General features: G+C 41.1%; 2 protein-coding genes across 3 annotated transcripts; one reads left to right on the top strand and one right to left on the bottom strand.

Annotated features, from left to right (window-relative positions):
* The first annotated feature begins 1,813 nt into the window (after positions 1 to 1,813).
* Positions 1,814 to 14,407, top strand: wdr47a (WD repeat domain 47a). 2 transcript variants are annotated; one of them, XM_020634002.3, is made up of 17 exons: positions 1,814 to 2,032; positions 3,678 to 3,847; positions 4,202 to 4,285; positions 4,456 to 4,540; positions 5,328 to 5,459; positions 5,817 to 5,993; positions 6,132 to 6,643; positions 6,772 to 6,889; positions 8,430 to 8,611; positions 9,356 to 9,601; positions 9,683 to 9,743; positions 10,022 to 10,179; positions 10,463 to 10,629; positions 10,731 to 10,901; positions 11,010 to 11,141; positions 11,290 to 11,508; positions 12,901 to 14,407. In XM_020634002.3, the coding sequence occupies exons 2-17, from the start codon at positions 3,690 to 3,692 to the stop codon at positions 13,041 to 13,043; spliced, it is 2,745 nt and encodes a 914-aa protein (XP_020489658.1). In that variant the 5' UTR covers positions 1,814 to 2,032; positions 3,678 to 3,689; the 3' UTR covers positions 13,044 to 14,407. The 2 variants fall into 2 exon arrangements, with proteins under 2 accessions (XP_020489658.1, XP_020489657.1); XM_020634001.3 differs by having other exon boundaries at positions 1,815 to 2,032; positions 10,460 to 10,629.
* Positions 14,228 to 23,466, bottom strand: gpsm2 (G protein signaling modulator 2). The gene is made up of 16 exons (XM_065953980.1): positions 23,292 to 23,466; positions 22,427 to 22,465; positions 20,432 to 20,758; positions 18,108 to 18,329; positions 17,887 to 18,022; positions 17,640 to 17,779; positions 17,410 to 17,533; positions 17,196 to 17,311; positions 16,932 to 17,087; positions 16,738 to 16,846; positions 16,486 to 16,615; positions 16,320 to 16,396; positions 15,954 to 16,142; positions 15,666 to 15,825; positions 15,382 to 15,572; positions 14,228 to 15,258 (listed from the first exon to the last, which is right to left on the bottom strand). The coding sequence occupies exons 3-16, from the start codon at positions 20,494 to 20,496 to the stop codon at positions 15,082 to 15,084; spliced, it is 1,992 nt and encodes a 663-aa protein (XP_065810052.1). The 5' UTR covers positions 20,497 to 20,758; positions 22,427 to 22,465; positions 23,292 to 23,466; the 3' UTR covers positions 14,228 to 15,081.
* Positions 23,467 to 23,545: the final 79 nt, after the last annotated feature.

Below are 23,545 nucleotides of genomic sequence, written 5' to 3'. Positions count from 1 at the left end.
TTCAGTGTGTCTCATTTGATTCAACCGATTGTTCATGATCAATTATTTAAACATGTCTGATGTAATAAAAACCAACCAATTGTCTTTATCTTTTCAAAGTTAAATAAGAGTTCAGTATTATCTACCCACTTTGTTTTGCCGTCATTATTATATCTCTTTGCATAAACAGATCATCAGCAAACTGAAAATCAACTTACTCTGCACATCAGACATACTTTTGGTTTCATTATAAACAAAGTCATTGTCTGTTTTGGTGCTCATGTGTATTTTTGTCCCGACTAACGAGGCTTTACTGCTGCAGACACTAAATACTAAAGACTTCAGGCTATTCAATTTAAAAATGAGTAATTGAGAAAGTCCTCTGTTTTGGCCATAAACTTGATTTCTTTGTCTGTAGAATAAATCTGTAGAATATGGCCTGATAGTTAAAAACTAATTCTTAAAACAGGTGAAATGTAGGACAAATGTTTAAGGTGTGTTTGATACATAGCTAAAATTCTGAAAATGTTTGGCCAATGGGATGTTATTTTCACTTGTTAAAAAGTCATACGCCCTGTGTTTTTCCTAATGATTACATTTAGGGATTTGTTAAAAAAAAAAAAAGTATGCCAGCTGAGACATTAAGTCAGTTCCAATCAGTTTTTATCTGTATTATTCTCCAAAACTGACCAAAGTGTAAGCTCCAATTGATCTGTTCCTTCCTATTTTTAATCCTTTTGTATTTCCAGCAGATACATCTCCACTGAATGCGAAAGAATAAACCGTTCATTTGTCGCCTTTTTAGTTGTAGGTATTCTTGAATACAGCTTCCTGCTTACTTTGTAAATCATTTCCAATTTAAAATAGCCAATAAAAAAAAGAGCATGCTTTAGGGTGTGGCAACCTTCAGTGTGCTAATCCCTCACTCATCTCCAGTCCCAGTCTCTTGTCCAAATATTGGCAAAGTTGCATGTACTAATATGAGATCTTACTGCAGCTAAATCCACTCAATCTACGGGTTTGCAGAGACACAGCGAGCATTGTGAGTTCAGGTAGAGCCTCAGAACGAAACTCTGTGTCAGGTAGCCTACATGTCTTTCTCCCTGGGCCCCTCCCTGCTATGGAGGATGAGATCTGACAGAAGTATAAATAAATAAATAAATAAATCTATAAATAAATAAATATGGAAATAAATAAATCTATAAATAAATAAATGTGGAAATAAATACATGTAGAAATAAATAAATGTGGAAATAAATACATGTAGAAATAAATAAATGTGGAAATAAATAAATTTAGAAATAAATTTAAGACATTTAATTATCTATGTCCCATTTATTTACCAGTTTTTATTTATTTATTCACGCATTCAATTATTTATTTATTCATTATTTTATTTATTTATTCCAGTATTTATTTATACATTTATTTATTTATTTATTTATTTATACTTCTGTCAGATCTCGTCCTCCACACCCTGCATCTACTGCGATTCATTCCTGTATCTCTGGACCTTTCTAATGTCCATTTCTTTCTTCAAATCCAGTGCCATTGATTCAGGGAAAGAAAGCACAACATATACATTACATTTCCTTTGACTATTTTGACAAATTTTGTAAGACAATAAGGATGCAATGCACATGAATATTAAAGGCCCTCTATTTTAGTTTCCGGGTACGCCTGTTTTTTTTTTTTTGTTTTATTTTAATGTTCTCAGTCAGTTTTAAGTACTCTGCTGCTAACATGTTGTCCAAGGTGCTGCTGATGTGAAGTGGCTGGAGGATGTATGGAGGCGGTGCTCCTGCAGGAGGCAGGCGGCGGGCAGGCAGGCAGGCAGGCAGGCAGACAGGCAGGCAGGGCTGGGCAGCAGCAGACCGCAGAGGAGCAGCGCAGAAAGATCCAGCAAGGAGGGGGGACACACTGAGACAAGGCGGAGGGACAACCAGGCAACACGACCACCAGCCCTCACTACGCCGAGCGGTACCGTCTTGACAGCGTCTGTCAGCGGCACGGAAACACCCGGGGATTTGTTTTCATGTATTGTTAGACACAGGTAAGCATTGTTAGAAGCAGATTTATGTTGTTGTTGTTGGGAAAGCTGTCAGTGCGCACCCCGCCCGGACAGCTAACTAGCGGATGATGCCTCACTCCCCTCGGCCTGTCTAGCTAGTAGTCCTCCTCCCCTCCCTCCAGAGCGTTAAATTAGCCAGCTTTGTATGAGCTTTTTCTGTAACTAGATTGTTTTCTATAATCCGCTCGCTATATTCAGAAGCCTTATACTGCTAACAAGTAGCCTAAGCTTCTTACACTGTTTGACTTAGTGCCAGTGTTATTAGCTAACCATCTCTCATGCTAGCTTAGCAGGACTGCAGTGCCCCTGTCTCTGATGCTTGTAAGCAGGAACTCTTGCTTTTCATACTTTGTTTGATAGCTGCAGGGAGAAGCATTGTCCACCTCACACATCTAGATGTTGTGTTTGCATGCAAGGCTTACTACTGTCACGACAAAAGGATAAAGAAATGACTCTCTCCTCTGTTAACACAACATGTGGATTGTGTATCATGTCAAAGTAAGATACATACCTACACCAGAGGTACTGTCTTGATGATGCAACAATCTCTAAATTGTTATACTTTTTTTTTTGTAAATTCATGTTTTTGTTTTTCATGATAGAGGATGGGTTTTTCTGAAGAAAGTAACTTCAAGAATGTCTTATTCTCAATCCATCATTTTACTGTGAAGTCTTTGAGTAGGTTGAAGATGCCAACAAGGGTTTGTTGTAAATCACAACAGGGACTGATGTGCTGTGCTGTTTGGTTTGACACCTTTGATCTTCAAAAGTTAAACTTTACAGATCAGGAGCAGTACAGTGGGATAAGGGACCATGCCTTCTGACTTCACAAATACTTGCTTTTGGCCGGAGTGTCAGTAAATAAAAGACAATACTGTACAGTACTGTCAGGTTCACAGGGCACTTTAGATTCTGTTCTTTGCAGATGTTTTCCGTGCATTTTAGATGCTTTCTGCAAGAGAAAATGGCCAATATTGCCAGTCAAGTTTGCTGATATCGATAACATAGCTATAAGGATAATTTCCGTATCGACATGATTCAAGATGTGGCAAATATGTCAGAATCGTGTGTTAGGAATCAAGCATATCGTGAAAGCAAAATCCTACCTGATGAGCTGAATCCTCGTCAAGACCTTTTTTTTTTTTTTTTTTTTTTTTTTTTAGGGATTTTATGGTTTTGTGAGTTAAAAATTGTTGAAACATGCTTTTAATTTTGATCATCAAGATCAAAACTGGAATCAGCATCGCCTTTTAATTCTTTCCATGCCACCCATTTGCACAAGTCCAGAGGGAGAAGAAAAAAATAGACGCAATAATAAGCAAAATTAAAAAAAAATTGTCTATGTTGTAATGTTTGTATTTGAAAATCAAACATATCATCAGATTTCTTAGATATCAGATAACTACTCTGGCCAGCGTAGACATGTGAAATTCTATCTCGGGTTGTTTTATCACAATGTGGCACAGCTGTTTGGTAGATAAAGTTGGTCTTATCCTGATCCAGAGCCCCTTCATCATCTGCTTAAAAGTCTGCTTCAGTTACTTTGGGTGTTTCAATGTAAAAAAGAAAAAAATGTCATGCGTTCAGTAATATCAGTGATTTGCTCACATGTCCTTGTCGTCTGCAGTCCGTCGTCACCATGACAGCGGAGGAAACCATTAATGTGAAGGAGGTGGAGATCATCAAGGTGATCCTGGACTTTCTCAACTCCAGAAAGTTGCACATCAGCATGCTGGCTCTGGAGAAGGAGAGCGGCGTCATCAATGGGCTCTACTCAGACGACATGCTCTTCCTCAGGTAGATGAGCTCAACAGTAACCCCCTGCAACCACTACATAGTTTAGACGCTGACATCTCAGATTCCACCTCCAAAAAAGCTGCATACTAACACTGAACATCATCCTCCTCCTCTACAGTTTGAGATGTGTCAAACTAACTGCAGCTCAGTTAAAGCTAACAGTGTGTTTTATGTAGTTCTACTCTGCCTGTCATTCTACACCTTTATTAAAAGTTATTACAACAAAAAGGTGGTTTCTAACCTCTTATGTGGACATTAACAGTCATGAGTTTGCACATTTGTGGGGCATTTTCCTATGAGGGCATCCTTCAATGCATTGTCTTTGTATTTGAAATGGAACTGTTTCTCTTTCAGGCAACTGGTTCTTGATGGTCAATGGGATGAGGTCTTGCAGTTCATTCAGCCTTTAGAGTGCATGGATAAGTTTGACGGAAAAAGGTGTGTTCATTCTCACTATTAATTAGTTTTTTTTTTAACTTGCATTTATTTGATTTCTTTGGTTGGAAGTGTATGATGATGTTGTGTACTGGAGCAAAGTTAGACACAAACAGCATCAACACTGAAAAGCTTTTGTGCCACGGTTTCTAACATCGTCTGTGACGTCTCAGGTTTCGTTACATCATCCTCAAGCAGAAGTTTCTGGAGGCTCTGTGTGTGAACAACGCCATATCTGCAGAGGATGAGCCCCTGCATGTAAGTAAACAGCACCTCATGGTTTTAAATCAACTAATTATCTGTATTTTCTTTTGGTCTTTTAGCCTCCAAAGTAACAACACAGTCTTAAAGTGTCTTTCTTATGAATAGATATTGTAACAGTGCTGCTTTGTCTTCCCACTGACTGTCACTGGTTGTCATGGCAGTAAAAAAAAAAAAAAAAAGGTTAAATCTTGAAGACTGGAGGAGAAGAAAACTGTGTTTTTTGAATTGCATTGGTTGAAACCACTAACCTGCTGCATGTTATATTAACAAGCTTCACAACCTCTCTGATATAAAGAGAGGAGGAGGCAGGTGGTGTGTGTGCATGTGACCAACATTTGCATGCAACGAGTGATGTTGGTATTGGCCACTCTGCGGTCTACGACTGATCTGGATTAGGCTGTACAGTATGTGTGTGACTCTGTAGTGCATTCTTATAAGAGCATGTGTTTACTACCTGTGATATGCTGTGCACAGATGAAACGACCAAAAGGCAATGGCTTGTGGATCAAATAGAACAGCGTCTATCAAAAATAGTCTTGCTGAAAATTACAGACATTTGCATATTGTGCATTAGAGAACATAGAGCTTTTTTTAAATCTCATTTTCCGATTCTAATCTTGTGCATGCTAGCTTGGAAGTTGATCTTTTTTTTTTTTCATCTCAAAGTCATCTTTGCCGCTTGCAAAACTCCTCTAAGAGGAACATTTTTTTTGTTCTCCCTCTGCTGGCCTGAGAGAAATGTCCATGTACATACTAATATCTTTGTCATGTTTTTCTTTAGCTGGAGTTCACCATGCAGGAAGCAGTCAAGGGTCTCCATGCCCTGGAGGAGTTCTGTCCCTCTAAAGACGACTACAGCAAACTGTGTCTGCTCCTCACGCTGCCTCGCCTCACAAACCACGCCGAGTTCAAGGCAAGGCATTTGAAATCAATTAAAGGGGAAATATTTCAGTAGTTGAGACAATTTAACAAGTTTCACCAAGTCGCTTAAAAAAAAAAAAAAAAACACCAGTGTGTTTTTGTTCAATTGTTTATTTCATTCCCTCTGCGATAACCATTCTGAACAAAATCAAATAGACCCCCCCTTTTAGAAACTGTTGTTTTTAATTCCTCTTTTAATGTACTGCACTTTCTGTTTTGTTTGTTGTTCGAGCCTTGTCAAAGGAGAATTTCTGTCTCAGTTGGGACAGACAATACAGTCTATCTATCTATCTATCTATTTATATGTTTACTACCCTCATGTTGATTCCTTATTTCTTTGCTCCATCAGGATTGGAACCCGAGCACGGCGAGGGTGCAGTGCTTTGAGGAGGCGTGCACTATGGTAGCAGAGTTCATCCCTGCTGACAGGAAGTTGAGTGAGGCTGGCTTCAAGGCCAGCAGGGACAGACTCTTCCAGCTGCTCCTCAAAGGAGTCCTCTATGAGTGCTGTGTGGAGTTCTGCCAGGTTTGAGCGACTTACACTAAACATACATAAATGTGTTCTAAACTGATTTTGGACGTCTGACTTGTTGATAACTACCTAACAGATGGCTGGCTGTACTGATACGCAGAAAGTAAAAATCTTAATTTCTTTAATGTGAAGAGTAAGGCGACAGGTGAGGAGATCACAGAGAGCGAGGTGCTCATGGGTGTCGACATGCTTTGCGGTAACGGCTGCGACGACCTGGACCTCTCCCTGCTCTCCTGGATGCAGAATCTCGCCCACACCGTTTTCTCCTGCGCCTTCGAACAGAAGCAACTTAACATCCACGTGGACCGCTTGGTCAAGCCTGCAAAGACTGGCTACGCCGACCTCCTCACCCCGCTCATCAGTAAACTGTCTCCATACCCCTCCTCCCCGCTCCGACGCCCACAGTCTGCTGATACCTACATGTCCCGCTCCTTGAACCCAGCACTGGACGGGTTGTCTTACGGGCTGTCCGGTCAGGATAAGAGAGCAAGTGGTGGGGAGGTGGCCCCGGGTAAAGGCGTTTCTCCCATGTCTCACTCGTTTGCAAACTTCCACTACCCCGGAGCGGGCGCACCGAACCTGAGCAGGAGTCTGATGATGGAGAGCTCCGACTGCCACAGCATCTTTGAGGAATCCCCTGAAACGTGAGAGTTTAATAGTCCCATAATTTTCATCCTAAGCTACAACTGGAGCACGCTCCATAGATGTTTTGCCACTTTTGTTGAGTACAAAATCCTGTCGCATTATCTTTTTCTTTTGCTTTTCTTCCAAGGTCAAGGACAGACACACCTGTAGATAAGATGCTGAGTTCAGGTGGAGCTCAGAATCTTCGTCCTGCCCCAGCCCCGGGCGAGGAGGCTCCTCCGGCTGGCACTGCTGATGGGAACGAGGTAGACCTTTCTTTTTTTTTTTTTTTTTTTTACTTGTTAGACCTGTTTTATATCACACATTGCTGAACAAGAGCTTTCATTTGTTCTGTCTCTGCATTGTTTTCTTTTCTCTCTGGGTGTTGCCTTCTGTTGAAGTCTATATTTAGTCCAGTTCCAATTAACAATATTCAGGACGCTGCGGGTCTGACTCATCCCTCTGCAAGAGTTGCAGCGTAGTCTCTGTCAAGCTTGACTGTTAAAAGAGTTTGTTTTGGATTGTTGGCTGTCTTGTCTTTTGGTAGACTTTAATCATATCATCATATCTTTCAAATCGTTGTGCTTGGAGGAGATAGCCTTTGTATTTTAATGTGTTGTTTGCACATTAAAATAATTTTAGAAACCTCATATAATACATTTAATAGGAAGTGAATCAGAAGTTTTATACAATGTGTGATGTGAGTATTGAAAATGACGCCAAGACTCCAACAACGAGGAAGAGTTGTGAAGCAAAGAAACGGCTTCAGGTTTAAGGAGGGGTCAGATAGATGCTTGTGCTGCAAGTTATTGTAGTTTAACCCTCAAGTTTTTTTTAAACTCCTTTTGGGCATCATTCCAGCGAGTTCTAAGACATGATATCCATGTTTGTTCGATTCAATGTCTATTCCTACCTCAAAAGGTGTCATTATCTCAAATGTCCATTGCAAACTTAAGTCCATAAATCAGCTTAGAAATCGTAAAAAAAAAGCTCCTTGTTACTTAAGACATGAATGCCCTGGGAATAATCTTGCTTTCAGGTTTCCTTGTTACGAAGGGCATTCTAGTGATTTAGGTTTAGCTATGATTACATTGCAAACAGGAACTGCTAATAGCTACTTTTGCATACTTTAAATTACTTACCTGAATTGAACAAATAGAGGCTTTATATTGAAAATGAGTCTTAATTCTGTTTTAATTTATTTATCTTTACAAAGTTATTATAATTTATACCATGCATCTCCTAAGAAAAAAGAAACGGTTGAAGAGAAGTCCAGTGGGATTTGGTCAGAAGGGACACAGAAGTCCCAGGAGCACAACAATGAGTCATTACTGCCCTCATGTTGCCTGTAAACACAGTGTTAACACAGTATCTGTTCCTGTCTGTCTCATGCTGTCTATTCTGGGCCCCCGTTGTGCAGCTTGGTGTGAAGTTAGTGCTTCATTCAGCCTTCCTCGTCACCCTGGAGACACATAAAGAGGCTAGAAACAGAAGCAGACTTTGGGGCTTCTATGATCTCACTGTCACGCTCGTTCCCTCTCTTGTTTTTCTGTCTGCCCTCCAATCCTTTTTTTTAGAGCTTCCTCCTTCTCCTGAACAATCATGTCAAAGAGCCAGGACAGGAAGCAGAGGACAGAGAGGAAACCTGTCCTCTGCTCTTAGATTCAGACATGTACTCCTTTATCCTCTGATACCTAAACTGACCGAAGAATAGAGAAGAGCAGAGTTCATCTGAACATAATGCTTAAAATAATTGAAAAAAATAATGACATGGAAGTTTATTTTTTTTTTATCTTTAATCCGTAGCTTCGCGACTCAACAGAGAAGTACGAGGAGTTCTATCGGCAGCGTCTTCGTGTGCAGCAGCACCTGGAGCAGAAGCAGCAGCAGAGGCAATTGTACCAACAGATGCTGCTGGAGGGCGGGGTCCAGCAGGATCCTCCGCCCAGCGACATGCAGAACAGCCTGACGGAGAAGTTTCTCAACAGGTACACACATACTTGAGATATATGAATGTTAGCCTCTCTTAGTTTAAACTAGTCAATGCATTAAAGCTGCCTGCCTGGTTATGGTGGCTCCGGTGCAGCTTGCTAATTACTGTTTGGTTTTTAATATCTTGCACACAAAAGAGGAGCAGCTGTCTGACAAGCAGACATGTTCCAGCCCTGATAATTATGAGTCCCAGGTGGCTTTCCCTGCGTGACAACCCCACCTCCCTCCCCCCAAAATGCCCGCCTCCAGTCCACGCTAAGCCATCTGTGGTTATCAGCGACATCACATCACACCATGGGACTCGTGTGTTAATTATACATAATGTTACAACCAGACTTAACTAGAAAATAGCACCCAATAGTGAGTTTATGACAACCACAAAAAAACATGTGAGATGTGTTAATTTTTGCTCCTCTGAAAGGAGGACAATGGCGCTTTGATTTGTCCCATGAGAGTTTCTCCAGTCCTCCCTATCTCTGTATACTCTGCATTATTCACAAGGGAAGCTGTGCATAATGACATCACTACTTCAGCTTTCTTTGTCCTCTGCCCTTTGAAGTTATAGATTTTTTTGTAATACATTTAACTAGCATGCAACCACAGTTTGTATTTTGACAGTCTGTATGCAAAAGTAGAATTAGTTTGAAATTGATTAAAGTAAAAGAAAATCCTCTTAAAAAAAAGGAGTGGATAAAAGAATGCTTTAATGTTACAATAAATGTCTCTGTGTGTCTCGTCAGGTCTATCCAGAAGCTGGAGGAGCTCAACGTTGGGATGGAGAACATGGGGGAAGAGGTGAAATCTCTGGCCCAGCAGTGTAATGGCAACGGGAACCCACCCACCTCTGAGGACAATAACAACCCTCCATCTGGGACTCCCGAGCACAACAGTACCCGAGGGGGAGGGGTGCTCAGCAGCACCCCACAACACACAGTGGGGGGGCGTGCAGTCCAGCCCCCTGATGAGTCCCCGGTCATCTCACAGAGGTAAGAATTCTTAAGTTGTTATATCACAGTTCATTCATGCTCAGTTGTATTTGACGGTTTCTCTGTTTTTTTTTTTTGCAGTGAGCAGAAAAACAAAGGTCAACAAGAAGACTCTCCGAGCTCTTTAACCAGAAGTAAAGAGGTAAACAATAGACACAAGATGTTCCCCAAGCAAAAATGTAACCACTCACTAGATTTGAATGAAAACGATTATTAGACCTGTTCTAACTCATTCCTACCTCCGCATGCTAGTTAAACTAATCTGATTATTACAGTTTAAGCTTGGATGGTATGTTTGTTGGGATGTCTTAGGTTAGAGAATATAAAAATACATTCTACTAATAATCATAACACATCTGTGTGGCAATGAGTTGTCTTATATATATATATTTGTGTGTGTGTATGCGTGTGTGTCACCAGGGTGAGAAGACAAAAGACCTGTTTGTACCTGTGCATACCCTGGAAGACACTCAGGCTGTTCGAGCTGTCGCCTTTCACCCGTCTGGAGCGCTCTACGCTGTGGGATCCAACTCCAAAACTCTACGCGTCTGCGCTTATCCAGAAACTATAGACCCAAGGTAACATGGACAATCAAAAAAAGAAAAATCTTTAAATGAAAGGCTCCTGATTTTAGGGATCTCTCAACAACAAACGTCAATGCACAAGAGACAGTATGAAACAGTCAACAATAAAATAGACAGAACAATTCAGGCTACGTTGAGTAGGACTGAAAATGTTTGCATCACTTTCAGATTAAGTATTAAATCTGTCTTTATGTTTTTTCTAGCATGAAGTTGATTACTTTACTTGAAAAACTGTCTGACAACTCAGCTTCTCTCTTTTTTCTTTTCTTCACAGCAGTACAGGTCCAATAAAACAGCCGGTTGTCCGCTTCAAGAGGAACAAACACCACAAAGGATCAATCTACTGTGTGGCTTGGAGTCACTGTGGACAGCTGCTGGCAACAGGCTCCAACGACAAATATGTCAAAGTGGTTCCTTTTAGTGCTGAGACGAGCAACGCTACAGGTGAGACGACCCGCATTAGAGCCTGAAGACAGTCTTAATTGCAAGTGTCCAAGCATACGAAGATCTTACAAGAGTTTTGTCCGTGTCTTTGTGTCCCTCAGGTCCAGACCTGGAGTTCAGCATGCATGACGGCACCATCAGAGACCTGGCCTTCATGGAGGGTCCAGAGAGCGGAGGAGCCATCTTGATCAGCGCTGGAGCTGGAGACTGTAACATCTACACCACCGACTGTCAGAGAGGACAGGGTCTGCACGCCCTCAGCGGACACACAGGTACATTCATCCACCTGTCCTCCCTCTGAACTCATGTCAAAGAGTGATAAAGCAAAGGTTTCCTCTGACAGGTGTGAAACGTGTCATTTTGTTGTTGTTGTTGTTCAGGTCACATTCTGTCTCTGTACACATGGGGAGGCTGGATGATCGCCTCAGGCTCTCAAGACAAGACTGTGCGTTTCTGGGACCTCAGGGTGCCCAGCTGTGTTAGAGTAGTGGGGACTGCTTTCCATGGCTCAGGTAGGGCTCATTTTCTGTCATTACACTTCTGTCTTCTTATTAGAACTCTGAATAAAACACTTATTACACCAGAAGTGAAGTTTTTATTTATTTTCAGATTTAGTTTTATTACTCTTGGACAGTACTGAGAACGTTTTTTTTTCAACAGGCAGTCCTGTTGCCACAGTAGCAGTCGATCCAAGTGGCCGTCTCCTAGCAACAGGACAGGAAGACAGTGCATGCATGCTGTATGACATCAGAGGAGGACGAACTGTCCAGGTGTACCGGCCACACAGCAGCGATGTGCGCTCTGTCAGGTTCTCCCCCGGTGCACACTACCTGCTCACCGGCTCCTACGACACAAAGGTCATGGTCACCAACCTCCAAGGTAAGTCTCACCTGACACGTTTGTTCAGCAGATAAAGGCAGAGCTAACTGGCTGTCACTGGTTATACATAGAAGTATATTTCTTACCTTTAACCTTTAACCTGGGAGTAGTTGGGATACTTGTTTTCCATTCAATCCAATAAATGCAGCTTTCATCTTTCTGGCTGTGAATCAAACCTGAATGGATAAAGTTATTGTATGAATGATTCTCTTTTCACATCGTTGTAAAAAGGTGTTACTCGTATTTAACTGTTGGTCAGACAAAATAAGAAATGTTAAGATGTCAACTTTGTGCTGTGGGCATTTTGACTTCTTCATTAAAACAACTTTAATTAGACTCCAAGTAGAAAGTAACTGGTTCTGGTATAAGGGGGGGGGAGCTGAACTATTTCTTGGCTTGGGCAGTCACTTCCTGAAGTCTCATGATGCAGATTAGACTGCAGGACTTCATTATTCCCAAGATTTATTTTTAGACATAAGCAACAATTAAACAGGAATGTATCTTTTTTTGTACCGATTAAAGAAACAGCATTGCTTATTCTTATCCTGCTTATTTAGTTTACATGTGCTCAGCGAGGCTGGCTGTTTACTCATTTTCAGTATTAATGCTCATCTAAACTGCTGGCAGTAGCTACATATTAACTGTATTTTTTTTTACATTTATTTATTTATTATTAACAGAAAGTACATAATGATTAGTTAATTAACAAAATATGCATTTTGCATTCCAGAATAAGATTATTTCCAGTATTTATATTCCTAGAATAAACAGGAAGCTACAGGGGAAACCTGTGGAAAGTGCTGAAAATGTATCTGAAACCTGCGTCATCATATTCCCTGTATTTGACACCCATGAACATTGTAGCAATGAATGGACATAAATATACTTAGTAAGTACAGAGCAATATTTACTAAGTGTTGTTTTCCTGTATTGAAATGCCTCTATCAATGAGAAATAGATGATGATGATGAAAAGTTTGGTCATTTTAAGTCACTTATCTACTTGAACTGGGTGTCAATACTTCTATATTAATTATGATGTCATGATCCCTGATGTCTTAACCAACAACTAAAACACTTTTTAATCCTTTGTGAGACCAGGATTGATTTTATGTGTCATGTTGTTAAACTTGCATTGTGGGACAGCAGGAGCTCAGTCTTGGGTTGAAAACTGGGGGATGGTTAGTTCAAGTCCTGGCATGGACCAGAGGATTTGGATTAGTTGCCCGTTCACTGCCAAGGTGCCTTTGAGAAAGGCACCAGAGCCCCAACTGCTCGGGGTCGTGTGTGAAGTGTGTTCAATAAGAGAGCAACTGTATTTCCCCTCTGGGATTAAGATAGTTTGTCTTCTTCTTAACCTGCGTGTGTGTCTTCATATTTCTTCTATTTTCAGGTGACCTGACCAAACAGCTGCCTGTGACTGTGGTGGGAGAGCACGGCGACAAGGTGATTCAGTGTCGATGGCACACGCAGGACCTGTCCTTCCTTTCATCCTCAGCTGACCGCACTGTCACACTCTGGACACACAACCCGTAACACAAACACACACACACACACACACACACACACACCAGTCTCTATGATCTAACTAAAACAACACTGCTCCTCCTACACTGTCACACCATTGACACTTGCAGCCTAAAAAACACACATACATGAACACACAAACAGGAGAATGAGCCTACCCTTACAGTCTGTAGGAAACCAAATGGAAACAAACTTTTGACACATCAAAAGCACATGTTGCATGTTTTCCTTTTTTTTTTTTAAACATTCCTCACATCAAGCATTCATCGTATTAATTATTCTCACTGTCACTTCATCATCCCTGACTCCCTTTACACTCCATTCAGTTGCTGCATGTACTTTTTAAATGAAGAGTGGTCGAGGTTAGACAAAACAGACTGCTTTGTTCATGATGGTGCCTTCCTTGAGTTTCCATTACAAAAAATGTAAAAGAAAAAAACATTTAGAAAAAGGATAACATGGTCATTTTTTCAAGATCAAACTTTGTGAGCTCATTTTGAGAAGTCCTACATTCCTCCTTCTTTTGCATATAGTTTTTCTTACATCTGATGTTATGCTGCTATTGTTTGGTAAAATGAAGAGTTGACTTTATGGTGTAAAATATACATTTTCAGTGTGTCGGTCACAAACTTTTCCCCTCAGGAGGCTGAATCTGTGGAAGTCGTTCTATCTGTCGACGGGTCAGTTGTTGCTTCCCTGTGGGATAATGTACTGATGTCTATTGTTAACTACGTTACTACTCAAAATGTATAAATTAGCTTGTGCATTTGTTTCAAATTTGAGATCAGTGTTGCTGCAGTGAACCTGTTCATGTCTTGCAATGGCTTGCTTGCAAAGGAAAATTGTGATAATGTCGATATCAAATGGGGAAAAAAAGTGTAATTTGTGGTTGAGCCCTGGCATTTTTCAGTGTCCATAAAGCTTTGGTTTGTCTACTGCTGTAACGATATAACACCAGTAGGGGGCAGTCTTTGCCTATAACAAGGGTCTTGCCATGTGCACAATGGAACCTGAGCGGAAGAATGGGTGTTTGGATATTTATTTTTGAAACTGTATTTTGGGGCATTCATATTCTTTTCTTGTGTTTTACATGCGCACTTTGTCTCTTAACATTGATTTACTTACTAAGATGCATATTTAACTTTTATGTTAATGTATAGTATATATTGCTTTAACAAAGAAGGCCAAACTAATTCGTACATAGATGTATTTATTTCAGTTATGTTATGTACAGTTATTATTAGTATGTTTTAAATGCTAGTGGCTCTTGTATTTAGCCTTTCTATTTCTTGTTTTTAAAAAGTGACTTAAACTGATTCAAGCTAACTCTAGTCTGACTGCTGGTACATTCAATAAAGTGTCTTTTACACAAACTGTATCTTGATTGTTTTGGGTTAAAAAAAAACGTTTAAATAGTCAAACAAGATTCTTTTACAAATGAGGCTTTATTCCTCATTGAAGAATGTTGTACAAAATATCATCTGGTCTGTACATGGGTTGAATTCATTCTTTTATCAAACTTATTTGCTTATTAAAATACCGCTTCCCTTTCCTGGCCATGGTGACAAAAAAAACAAACCCCTCACAAACACATGGAAAGAGTGCTATACCTGTGTGTCCACACTGATTTAGACACCACAGTGGTACAACTACATTTTGTTGTGGGACGGCAGTTAACAAAATTTAAAACAATCATTAAAAGTACAATAAATAAAATCATAAATGCATTGTGTATTGAAAAATACACAACAGGTGAAATGCATTTGAATTAGAACAGATTTATGACACAAGACTAAAAAAAACAGTTTTGTCCCTGAAATTACTGAGAGTTCGTTGGTGTTGTGCAAGCTTTGCAAAACAAGTCCTTGTACGGTTTGAGATTTTTTCCATACTGTTGACTACACATAATGCTGACAGTGCTTTGTTCTGTCCAGAAGGACAAAGGTCAAGAGACACACTACTCTGAGTGACCATCCACTGGCCATCAAAGTTTTCCACACCGTAATGTGTTCATAAAAAAACAACCTGTGTCTCTCTAGTGCTGAGTTTAGTTGGAGTCGGGCCTGGCTGTAGCATTTGATGCTGAAGGCAGAGTCACACGCTGTTCATCCATCCGTTTGGCCTGAGAGCGCATGATAAGGCTGAAGAAGTCCTCGTCTGGGACAGTGGGCCCTCGGACTGGAGGAGGAGGCGGGGCACAGCGCTGGTCGTCCAAACGGGAGCCCTGATGGAGGTTAAGGAGAGAGAGTGTCAGATTCCGATGTTATGTTTGCATTAAATATAAAAAGATTGGCGGGATATATTATCAGTTAGACTTTGCTAGCCATGTACATATTTTGGATCGTACCTGGCATTTGACAAGCATATCGAAGAAGTTGTCGTCAGGCTCAGTGTTGTCTGCATTGGCCATCAGGTGACTAAGCACCGCCTGGTGGCTGTTTTGATGCAGTCTGAGGCCGGGCAGGCTTCCTCCTGCTGCCGATGACTCCTCTAACCGCCGGCCTGGGATTCCCGAGACGTTCCCAGACTCAGATTTAGCTACAGAGTTTAAAAGAATTAAGTTTCTGCTGATGTCATTTTATTTCACTTATTTTGTTTGTGGAACATTTGAGCATAAATGCATGGACTTACATTTCCTGATAGCTGTGGAAGGCGACTCTGGACCACTATTCAATGACAACCTGCTGCCCTTATCCTGTATTGAACAGCGTTGGTCATCCATGCGGTTGCTCTGGAAACGGCTCAACAGATCAAAGAATCCCTCGTCACCAAGTGTGTCGGGACTGAGTCGCTAAAAAAAAACACAAAAACGGGAACACAAGGAATATGAATTGATCTGGTCTTATGACAGCTGTAGGAGACTAAACCAGATCTGGCATGTGTATGTCTGTGTTTTGTTATCAGCCCTGCATTGTGTACCTTCTGTGGTCCCTGTGCGAGACTCTGGCTCGTGTCCAGGGTGTTGCTGGTGTCCTGGAGGACTTTATTGGAGCCACCAGTCTTGTACTTCTTCCCACGCAGACGGTTGACGAAGAACAGCTTGGAGGAGGCCTTAGCCAGGGAGGGTTTGGATTGTTTGGTCAGGATGTCACTGTTCCACTTCTGACCCTTCAGCACACATGAATGGATTAGTTATCACAATTCAGGAGGAAACAAAAGACAAGAGGATAAGAAGAAAAGTCAATCTTGGAGAGTTTAAAGCATCCAGCTTGTGATAGAACATGATGTGAACATGTTTCAGAAGGTCCACTGAAAGGGGGGGGGGGGGGGATGAGATGTTCTTACATTTATCTTGTCTGGAGTGAGTTTCATCAGCTCAAGGTTCTCCATGCTGTGTCTTCGGCTCATCCTGGGCCTTGCTCCTAACACACAAACAATGTTAAAACAACTATACAGATAAAAACAGACTTAAGGCTTCAAATTTAAATAACTTCTAAGTTGACCAACACACCATGCAGGTTGTAGTCTATGTCCTTATTCTCTGACATTGTGGAGTTATTTGTGCTATAACTCAGACCCAGAACCGTCTGGAGATCAGATACATTCATACGAGCTGTCAGCTCCCCGCTCCTGTCTCCAGTCTAGGAAGAACAAAAACAATTAGATGAATTGTACGACTGAACGATTTATTTTCCCTTATGTTCAGCTTTGAAAGTAAACCGCTTAGATTTTGATTTCCACAGCCATCATTTACATCATGTACCTCTTTACAGATGTCCAGGTGTTTCTCAGCAAAGTGCATGGCCTGGTCGTGGTTCCCCAGCGCAGTGTGAGCGTTTCCAAGGCTCCAACATGCACGGCCCTCTCCGATCCTGCATCATAAACAGAGGAAGGAAATAATTAAAACGTCTGAAACATGTGCATGAATTACTGATCCAATCTTGAATGAGTGCGTACCTGTCATTGAGGTCCTGAGCTATGATGAGGTGTTTCAGGTGGTAGTCTATGGCTCGTTCATAATCCTGGAGCAGTGTGTAGGTGTTACCTAGACTGTAGCAGGCCTGAGCCTCCACAGCTCGGTCCTTTAGCTGCCTCGCCAGCTGCAGAGTCCTCCTGAAAAAACAAACAAACATTTCAAAGATAGGCTGCAGTGTTAGCCCCTGGATTCATTGATGCCACAGGAGATACTTTTGGGAGATGAAAGTGTGGGCTGTAGCTTACTTATAATGCTCAGCTGCCACTTCAAAATCCCCCAAAAAGATGTAGGCGTTCCCTAGGTTGCAGTAAGCCCGTCTCTCTGCCGAGCGGTCGCCAAACTCCTTAGCTATGAGCAAGCGCTGCACAAAAACAGAGATAAAGAAACATATATGATCACATCTGATAGAATAAAAGAAGACAATGTCTACACTTTGGAAATACGCCTTCTATACCACACCTGATCGTGAGAAGCTACAGCTTTACCAAAGTTCCCCAACAAGTAGTGTGTGTTGCCGAGGTTGCCATATGTTCGACCCTGTGCAGCTCTATCCCCGAGCTCCTTTACTATCGCCAAGTTTGCCCTGAAAACACAAATGTGTACAGTCACATGTTACTGTATATTGAGTGGATAACAGAAGAAAAGAATCCTTCCAATCTAACACAGCAGAACACTGTACAATCACTCACTCGTAGTACTCTGCCGCCTTCCTCAGTGCTGTCATGACCTCCTCTGGGAAATCTCCGGGCTCGGCTCCACTCCAACAAATACTTTTTCCTTTAGCATGGTACACGTTTCCAAAGTTATAAAGAGCTCGCGCCTGACCCACCTGACACAAATCCAGGAGAAAAACATCAGTGCTGAAGGTGATGACGCCCCCAAAAACAGAACACTTCACTGAATGCATTGATGTGCTTTTACATTCTGCTGCCTCACCTTGTCATTGATGTCTCTTGCTATGTCCAAGTGTCTCTGACAGCAAACCACAGCCTCGTCAAACCGCCCCAGCACCTTCAACGTGTTGCCCAGGTTTCCACTTGCTTTGGCCTCTCCAGGCAGGTCATTAATTGTCCTAAACAAAGCATGGTGTGTTAGTTATTATGAATACAATAATGATCTGTCAGCATGGTTCGGTGGGGCTCTCTTGCAGGTCTGACCTGGTGAGTGTGAGGTCGTGCCGGTGGAACTCCAGGGCCTTGGCGTAGTCGTGCAAATGGAAGTAGGCATTCCCAAGCTGGCTGTAGATGGCACTGAGCACCTGCAGGTCCTCCGTGCCCACCTGGATGGCAGCCTCAAAGAAGGAGACCCCTGCCCTGTAGTCGCCCACCTTACAGAGCCGCTCACCCTCCAACGCCAGTTCCAGGCAGGACACCTCCATCCTACAGCAGACAGAAAAGAATCAGCCTCTACTAACAAGCTGCTGTTTGAACTAAAAAAAAAAAGCTTACTGAGCAGCACCAAACTATTTAATAGCTACCAAACATAATAACTAAAGACCAACAATAAAGACGCTGTGGTAGTAGATCTTTTCTGGCTGAAAGCTGCAGCCGACTGAGCGACTCCACTCACAACCCGAGAACTAAATCCATATCCTCCAAGTGAAAAAGCTTTATACAGGGAATGTTGTTTAGTTACTTCCTTTCGCCCACAGAGAACAATGGCTCAAACTGGGGTTTGTTTGTTATGGTCACATCCTTTAGACATGCCTCAGACGAGAAAGTGGGTTTCTTTCACAGTACAGTGGACATAAAAGAAAGACTGGTTAGAAATGTCAAGGTATACCAAAGTTTATTAACCTTGATTAGAAATAAGATATACCCTAAAAAACATTCCTGTATCCTAATAATAGTTTTCTGTTGCAGTAGGGACCACTCAATTTAGTTTATATGCGCACAGATGCTCCAAAGATTGAGATGTGACTTTTTGTTAAAAATCTTTTAGATATAGAAACAATCTATGTATTAAGAAATGGAAGTTAAGAACCAAGCCCTGTAGAGTCACAAGATAGTTTGTCTCAGACGTGTCAAGGCCAGATGAAAAGAGTCTCAAACAATGGGCGGTGGTTTATCTGCAGATGGATTATCTTCAGATTAGGCCACATGTTTGTACTGTGCACCTCTGTTTACTTGTTAGTCTGCCAACTTCTGTTTCACCGGAAACTGTACTGTTGGGGCGAGACCAGCTTCACACAAAGTCCATTCAGTTTGTTTACCACAAGATTTAGCTCCCAAAGTTTGTCTGAAAGCTCTAAAAAAAAAAAAAAAGACTCATAAACACTGACATAAAGTAGCAATTTAGTCTGCAATCCTCACATGAGGAAAAAAAAGGTTTATAAAAGTCTAAAGTGTGCTACAAACTGTCAAAAACAAACAGAAGGCGCCTGTTTCACCCCTGGCAAGGCTATGACTTGTAAACAAAGGTTTGGAGTTCTGAATAAGTGATAAAACTCATGTCATCATCACTCTTAAATTAGGTACGATTACTCCTTGTTTAGTTGTCTAAAGGAAAAGTAGCTGCAGCAAATAGTAGCCTACCTGCTGGCTTTTGGCGTCTCAAAACAACAACAGCACATGGAACATCTGAGAGGCATCTAACAGGTTACAAAAACCAGCATTCCTTCTAATATGAAATCAATTCCTCTTCTGACGTCATATCGCCAGTTGGCGAACATTCAAGATGACACAAGTGGTGTGATCACAGAATTAAACTCTCCCATTCATGCAAGCGTGGAAACTGCTCCATCAGCAATTTCCATCCTAATCCGCTTTTTTCGAGCTCTCTCGTCTGACCTGGTCACCTGAGATTACGGTTGAAGAATGTGCAACCAGCGGATTACAGTGTAATCGAGTGCTAAGAAGCTTTATTAGACGTGTCGGACAGAAGCAGACTGCTAAGGTGAGGGGGTGAGGTCTAATGGAATCAAATCATTGATGATAAACATCCAGAACAGTAGTATTCATGATTAAAAACAGACATCCTAAAGCAGAAACAAACTCTATCTAAATAAATTGGACACGTGTGGAGAAAAAACAAGGGCAGCAGTGATGAATTTTTCAGGCCTAGTTAAATATTGAAGCCTCCTGGAGCTGGTCTTTCTAAGTTTGACAGGTCACACCTGTTCCCAGAGCTTTTTACCTGGGTATGTAGGGGCAGCTGGCAGATGCCCTTTTTGGAGGAGGGAACTCACCTGCCTTTAGTCAACAAACTCACAATAAGCCTTTTGTAAAGGGCTTATCACTCAAATACTCTTTGGCTTCAATTTCCAATGCTATATTAATTAATCACTTCATTAACAAAGTAACACCAAGTTAGTCAAACCTAGGTTGACAAATTTTATATGAGAAGCATTGGAACAATTATAAATGTAACATGTTTTTTTTGCTGTTTATAAAAATAATTCACTCATATTGCTTCTAGAACTAGCAAGAAAAACAAGAAACTAAGAGACAACACAGTTTAAGTTGAGAGGAGAAATGCCTACCTGTAGCGGACATGAAAGGACTGCTCCTCAGCTCCTGTGCTAACCACTGAGCCACTTGTATCCATTGTTGTGCATAATATGAGGGAAAATCCCAGTCTGGTTCCCGAAAAAATGGCTGCGTTTATAAAACAAGAGCCAATAGAAAGAAAGAAAAAACTCTGGGTCAAGAGGAGGCTAACCACTGTGTCCCTCTGCAAAATGCTGACAAGGGAAGGTAACCCCGTTAAGTGTAAGACAGAGCTGCAGAGTCCTGAGCGTCAGTCCGCACCGCTGCTTTCGTATACTGTGTGTTTTGCGTCACTGCCCCTCACTCTCGTCAGCTGCCCTCTGTGAAGAGAACACAAGATGCTGTATGTGAAGCCTCATTCTGGCCAGGTGCTGCCGTGGCAACACCAACCAAACAGCAACGCGCACACAAGTGGGGCAGACGGGACCGGCAGATAGAGTAGGAATTGATGGGGTCAACACAGACATGCTGTCACTCTAAGATGAAGACTCGGTTCATTCTCAGAAAAAGTGTGTGCATTAAAGCGGCTCCAAGCTGAGCAAGCTATGACGCAACAGAATGTAACCTATGCAAGCAGAGATGGCAGAAAAAGCATGATGTCCGGAGGAAGAGCAACCAGCAGCAACCTGTTGCATATGTTGCCAAGATCACCAAATTAAGAGTTGGCTTTGGAAAATAGCAAAACAACTGTGTGCTTGTTACTTCCACCAGAGGAAAGGAGAGTGATAAGCGAGCAAGAAGGATGCTTGCTTAGAAGAATATGGATAAGATAAACTGCAAGAAATAAAGACCAGAGCCAACCATTAGCTCATTTCTCCATGAGGTCATACAAACCACACCCATTAGTCCCCCAAGTTGATCTCAGCAATCCCTCCCAACACACACATCAAATGTTAAATGGGGCGCACTTATAAATTTAAAACCAATTTAAACTTGGTGAACTATATATGGAAGTATTATGGGATAACAACAAGATGTGACATAAAGTCTAGTGTGTCTGTGAGCGTGTAAAGCTTTCTTTGATACATGGTACTGACTTTTAAAAAAGGATTGTACACTTTTCTAAATCTAGATGTTGCAGAGAAAAACTGGTCTTCAACATGCAGCACAGACAAATAATAATAATTGTTGAACAACGACTAAAACTGGAAAGATTCTTCCATGAAAACAATCAACCTTTAGAAATCTAATACCTCGCATTAAGGGGATAACGGATAGTTTTAAGGCCTCTTAAAAAAATGCAATTATGAGGACCTGTTTGTGTTTTTGTAAAAAAAAAAAAAAAAAAAAAGTGGTTTAAATACAAGAGTTTTCTGTCTTCTGGTATTTAAGAGTTCAAAAGTGTGTATCTAAAAGTAACCCATGCATAAAATAAATAAATAAAGCTTTTGGAAATTCACTGTCCATAACTGTTGAGTACTTGTGCTTCGTCAGGCGTTATGAAATAAACCTGGTATGGGTATGTTGAAATCTTCTCGTCTGTTCTTCCTGCTGCTATGTGAATGTGAACAGCCTTCAACACAAACTTAAGCCCAGGGCTTTTGGAGTCTGTGCGGTGCATGTTTCTACAGATTATTATATAATCACCGATTTGTGCCACTTTTGGCGAAGCCTTTTCCACCTCTGCATGCCAACTGGGTGTGTTAAAGAGAGACTTACACTGCTCACAAACCTACTGTGGGCATGAACAAGCGTTTAGCAGGACAAATGATTCATGACTAAAAGGTGCATCATAGGAAACGAGAGGTTGTTTCTTAATGACAGGCCATCAATGACTCTTTGAGTTTAAACAGGACATGATTTCATCTTAAACACAAAGAAGATTTGATTTGTTTTCTTTGTACTTAGAGCCCATTGAAGCCCTGTTACAACTACTACTGAGAGCAAAATCTAAATATGGAAACACATTTAAGCATTACACCATGAGCCAGGAAAAGCCTGCTCCAAAACAAAACAAAGAAACAACTACTGAGTACTAGAATACTGACCGGTAACTCTTCCTGACAGGGACAGGATATCTTGAGAGTCTGCAAAGAAAAGTGACCAGGACTTACTTACATTTAAGTATGAGCATTTGTGTATTTTCCCTCAGAACACAAATGAAGACTGTGACATAGATTTGAGATGACATTAAATAAAGTTAACTTAAGAGATATAGAACTAAAGTGGATATACACTCAGTTGCCAGTTAATTGGGTAAAAGTACCCAAATAATGATGTACACATCAAACCAGGTTCTCCCAACATTCAGAAAAGGAAGACAAAGCTATGTTTTAAAACAACCTAAAACAAAAAGAATAACTTTGAATAAAGACATTTTTCATAAGCACACCTCGTATACACTACACAGTAAACATATGCCACACATTAAAGGTTTGAGTGATCTGAGAGTAAAGAGGTACAATGCTCTACATATGACGATGCATTACTAATAATCTGGCATGCACATTAAAGTTAGTGCAAGTATCTGAAATGAAATCTGTGCAAGTACTTTGTTCACATAGTAAGGGTTAAAACGCTACAACAAACATTATGTCAGTGATTCTTACGAACATTTTAGCTTTATGTAAACAACCCGTTCTTAATTTGATAGTAATAATTCTTCTGGGTATTACTAACAGTATGATTCATCTGTACTCGTCAGGCTGATCCCCATTCACTTTAAATTTACTCTAACATGAGGGACCTGAATGACAGGATTGTAAACACCACACTTTCATGAATGGCACTACGGTAAGAAGTCTTTACTCCAGCCGGAGGAAACACAACCTGGGGCAGTGTATTCACGTTTTAGCTCAAATAATCACATCCAGAAAATTATTAGCAAGCTAGCGTGTTAGCTTCTAAACTTACGTTGGACGATCCAGTTCGAACAATGGTGACTTGTCCTCTTCTTTTTTTTTTTTAAAAATTCTCACAAGAATAAAAACATAGCTCCGTTTCGAAAAATGTGTTTAATTGCGTGACGAACTGTACTACATCTTAAACTTCATTATCCTTTCGCTATTGTTAAACTTTTTATAACTTCTGTGAGGTAGACGAAATTCCCTTGTGGCTTCTCAAAGCGTATTGTGTTTTTCGCCAACTAGCCAATCAGAGGAGGACAT

The sequence above is a fragment of the Labrus bergylta genome, chromosome 4 (assembly GCF_963930695.1).
Source record: "Labrus bergylta chromosome 4, fLabBer1.1, whole genome shotgun sequence".
Taxonomy (NCBI): Eukaryota; Metazoa; Chordata; class Actinopteri; order Labriformes; family Labridae; genus Labrus; species Labrus bergylta.
Note: the sequence above shows the minus strand (reverse complement) of the source record. Positions and strands in the feature narration are given on the sequence as shown.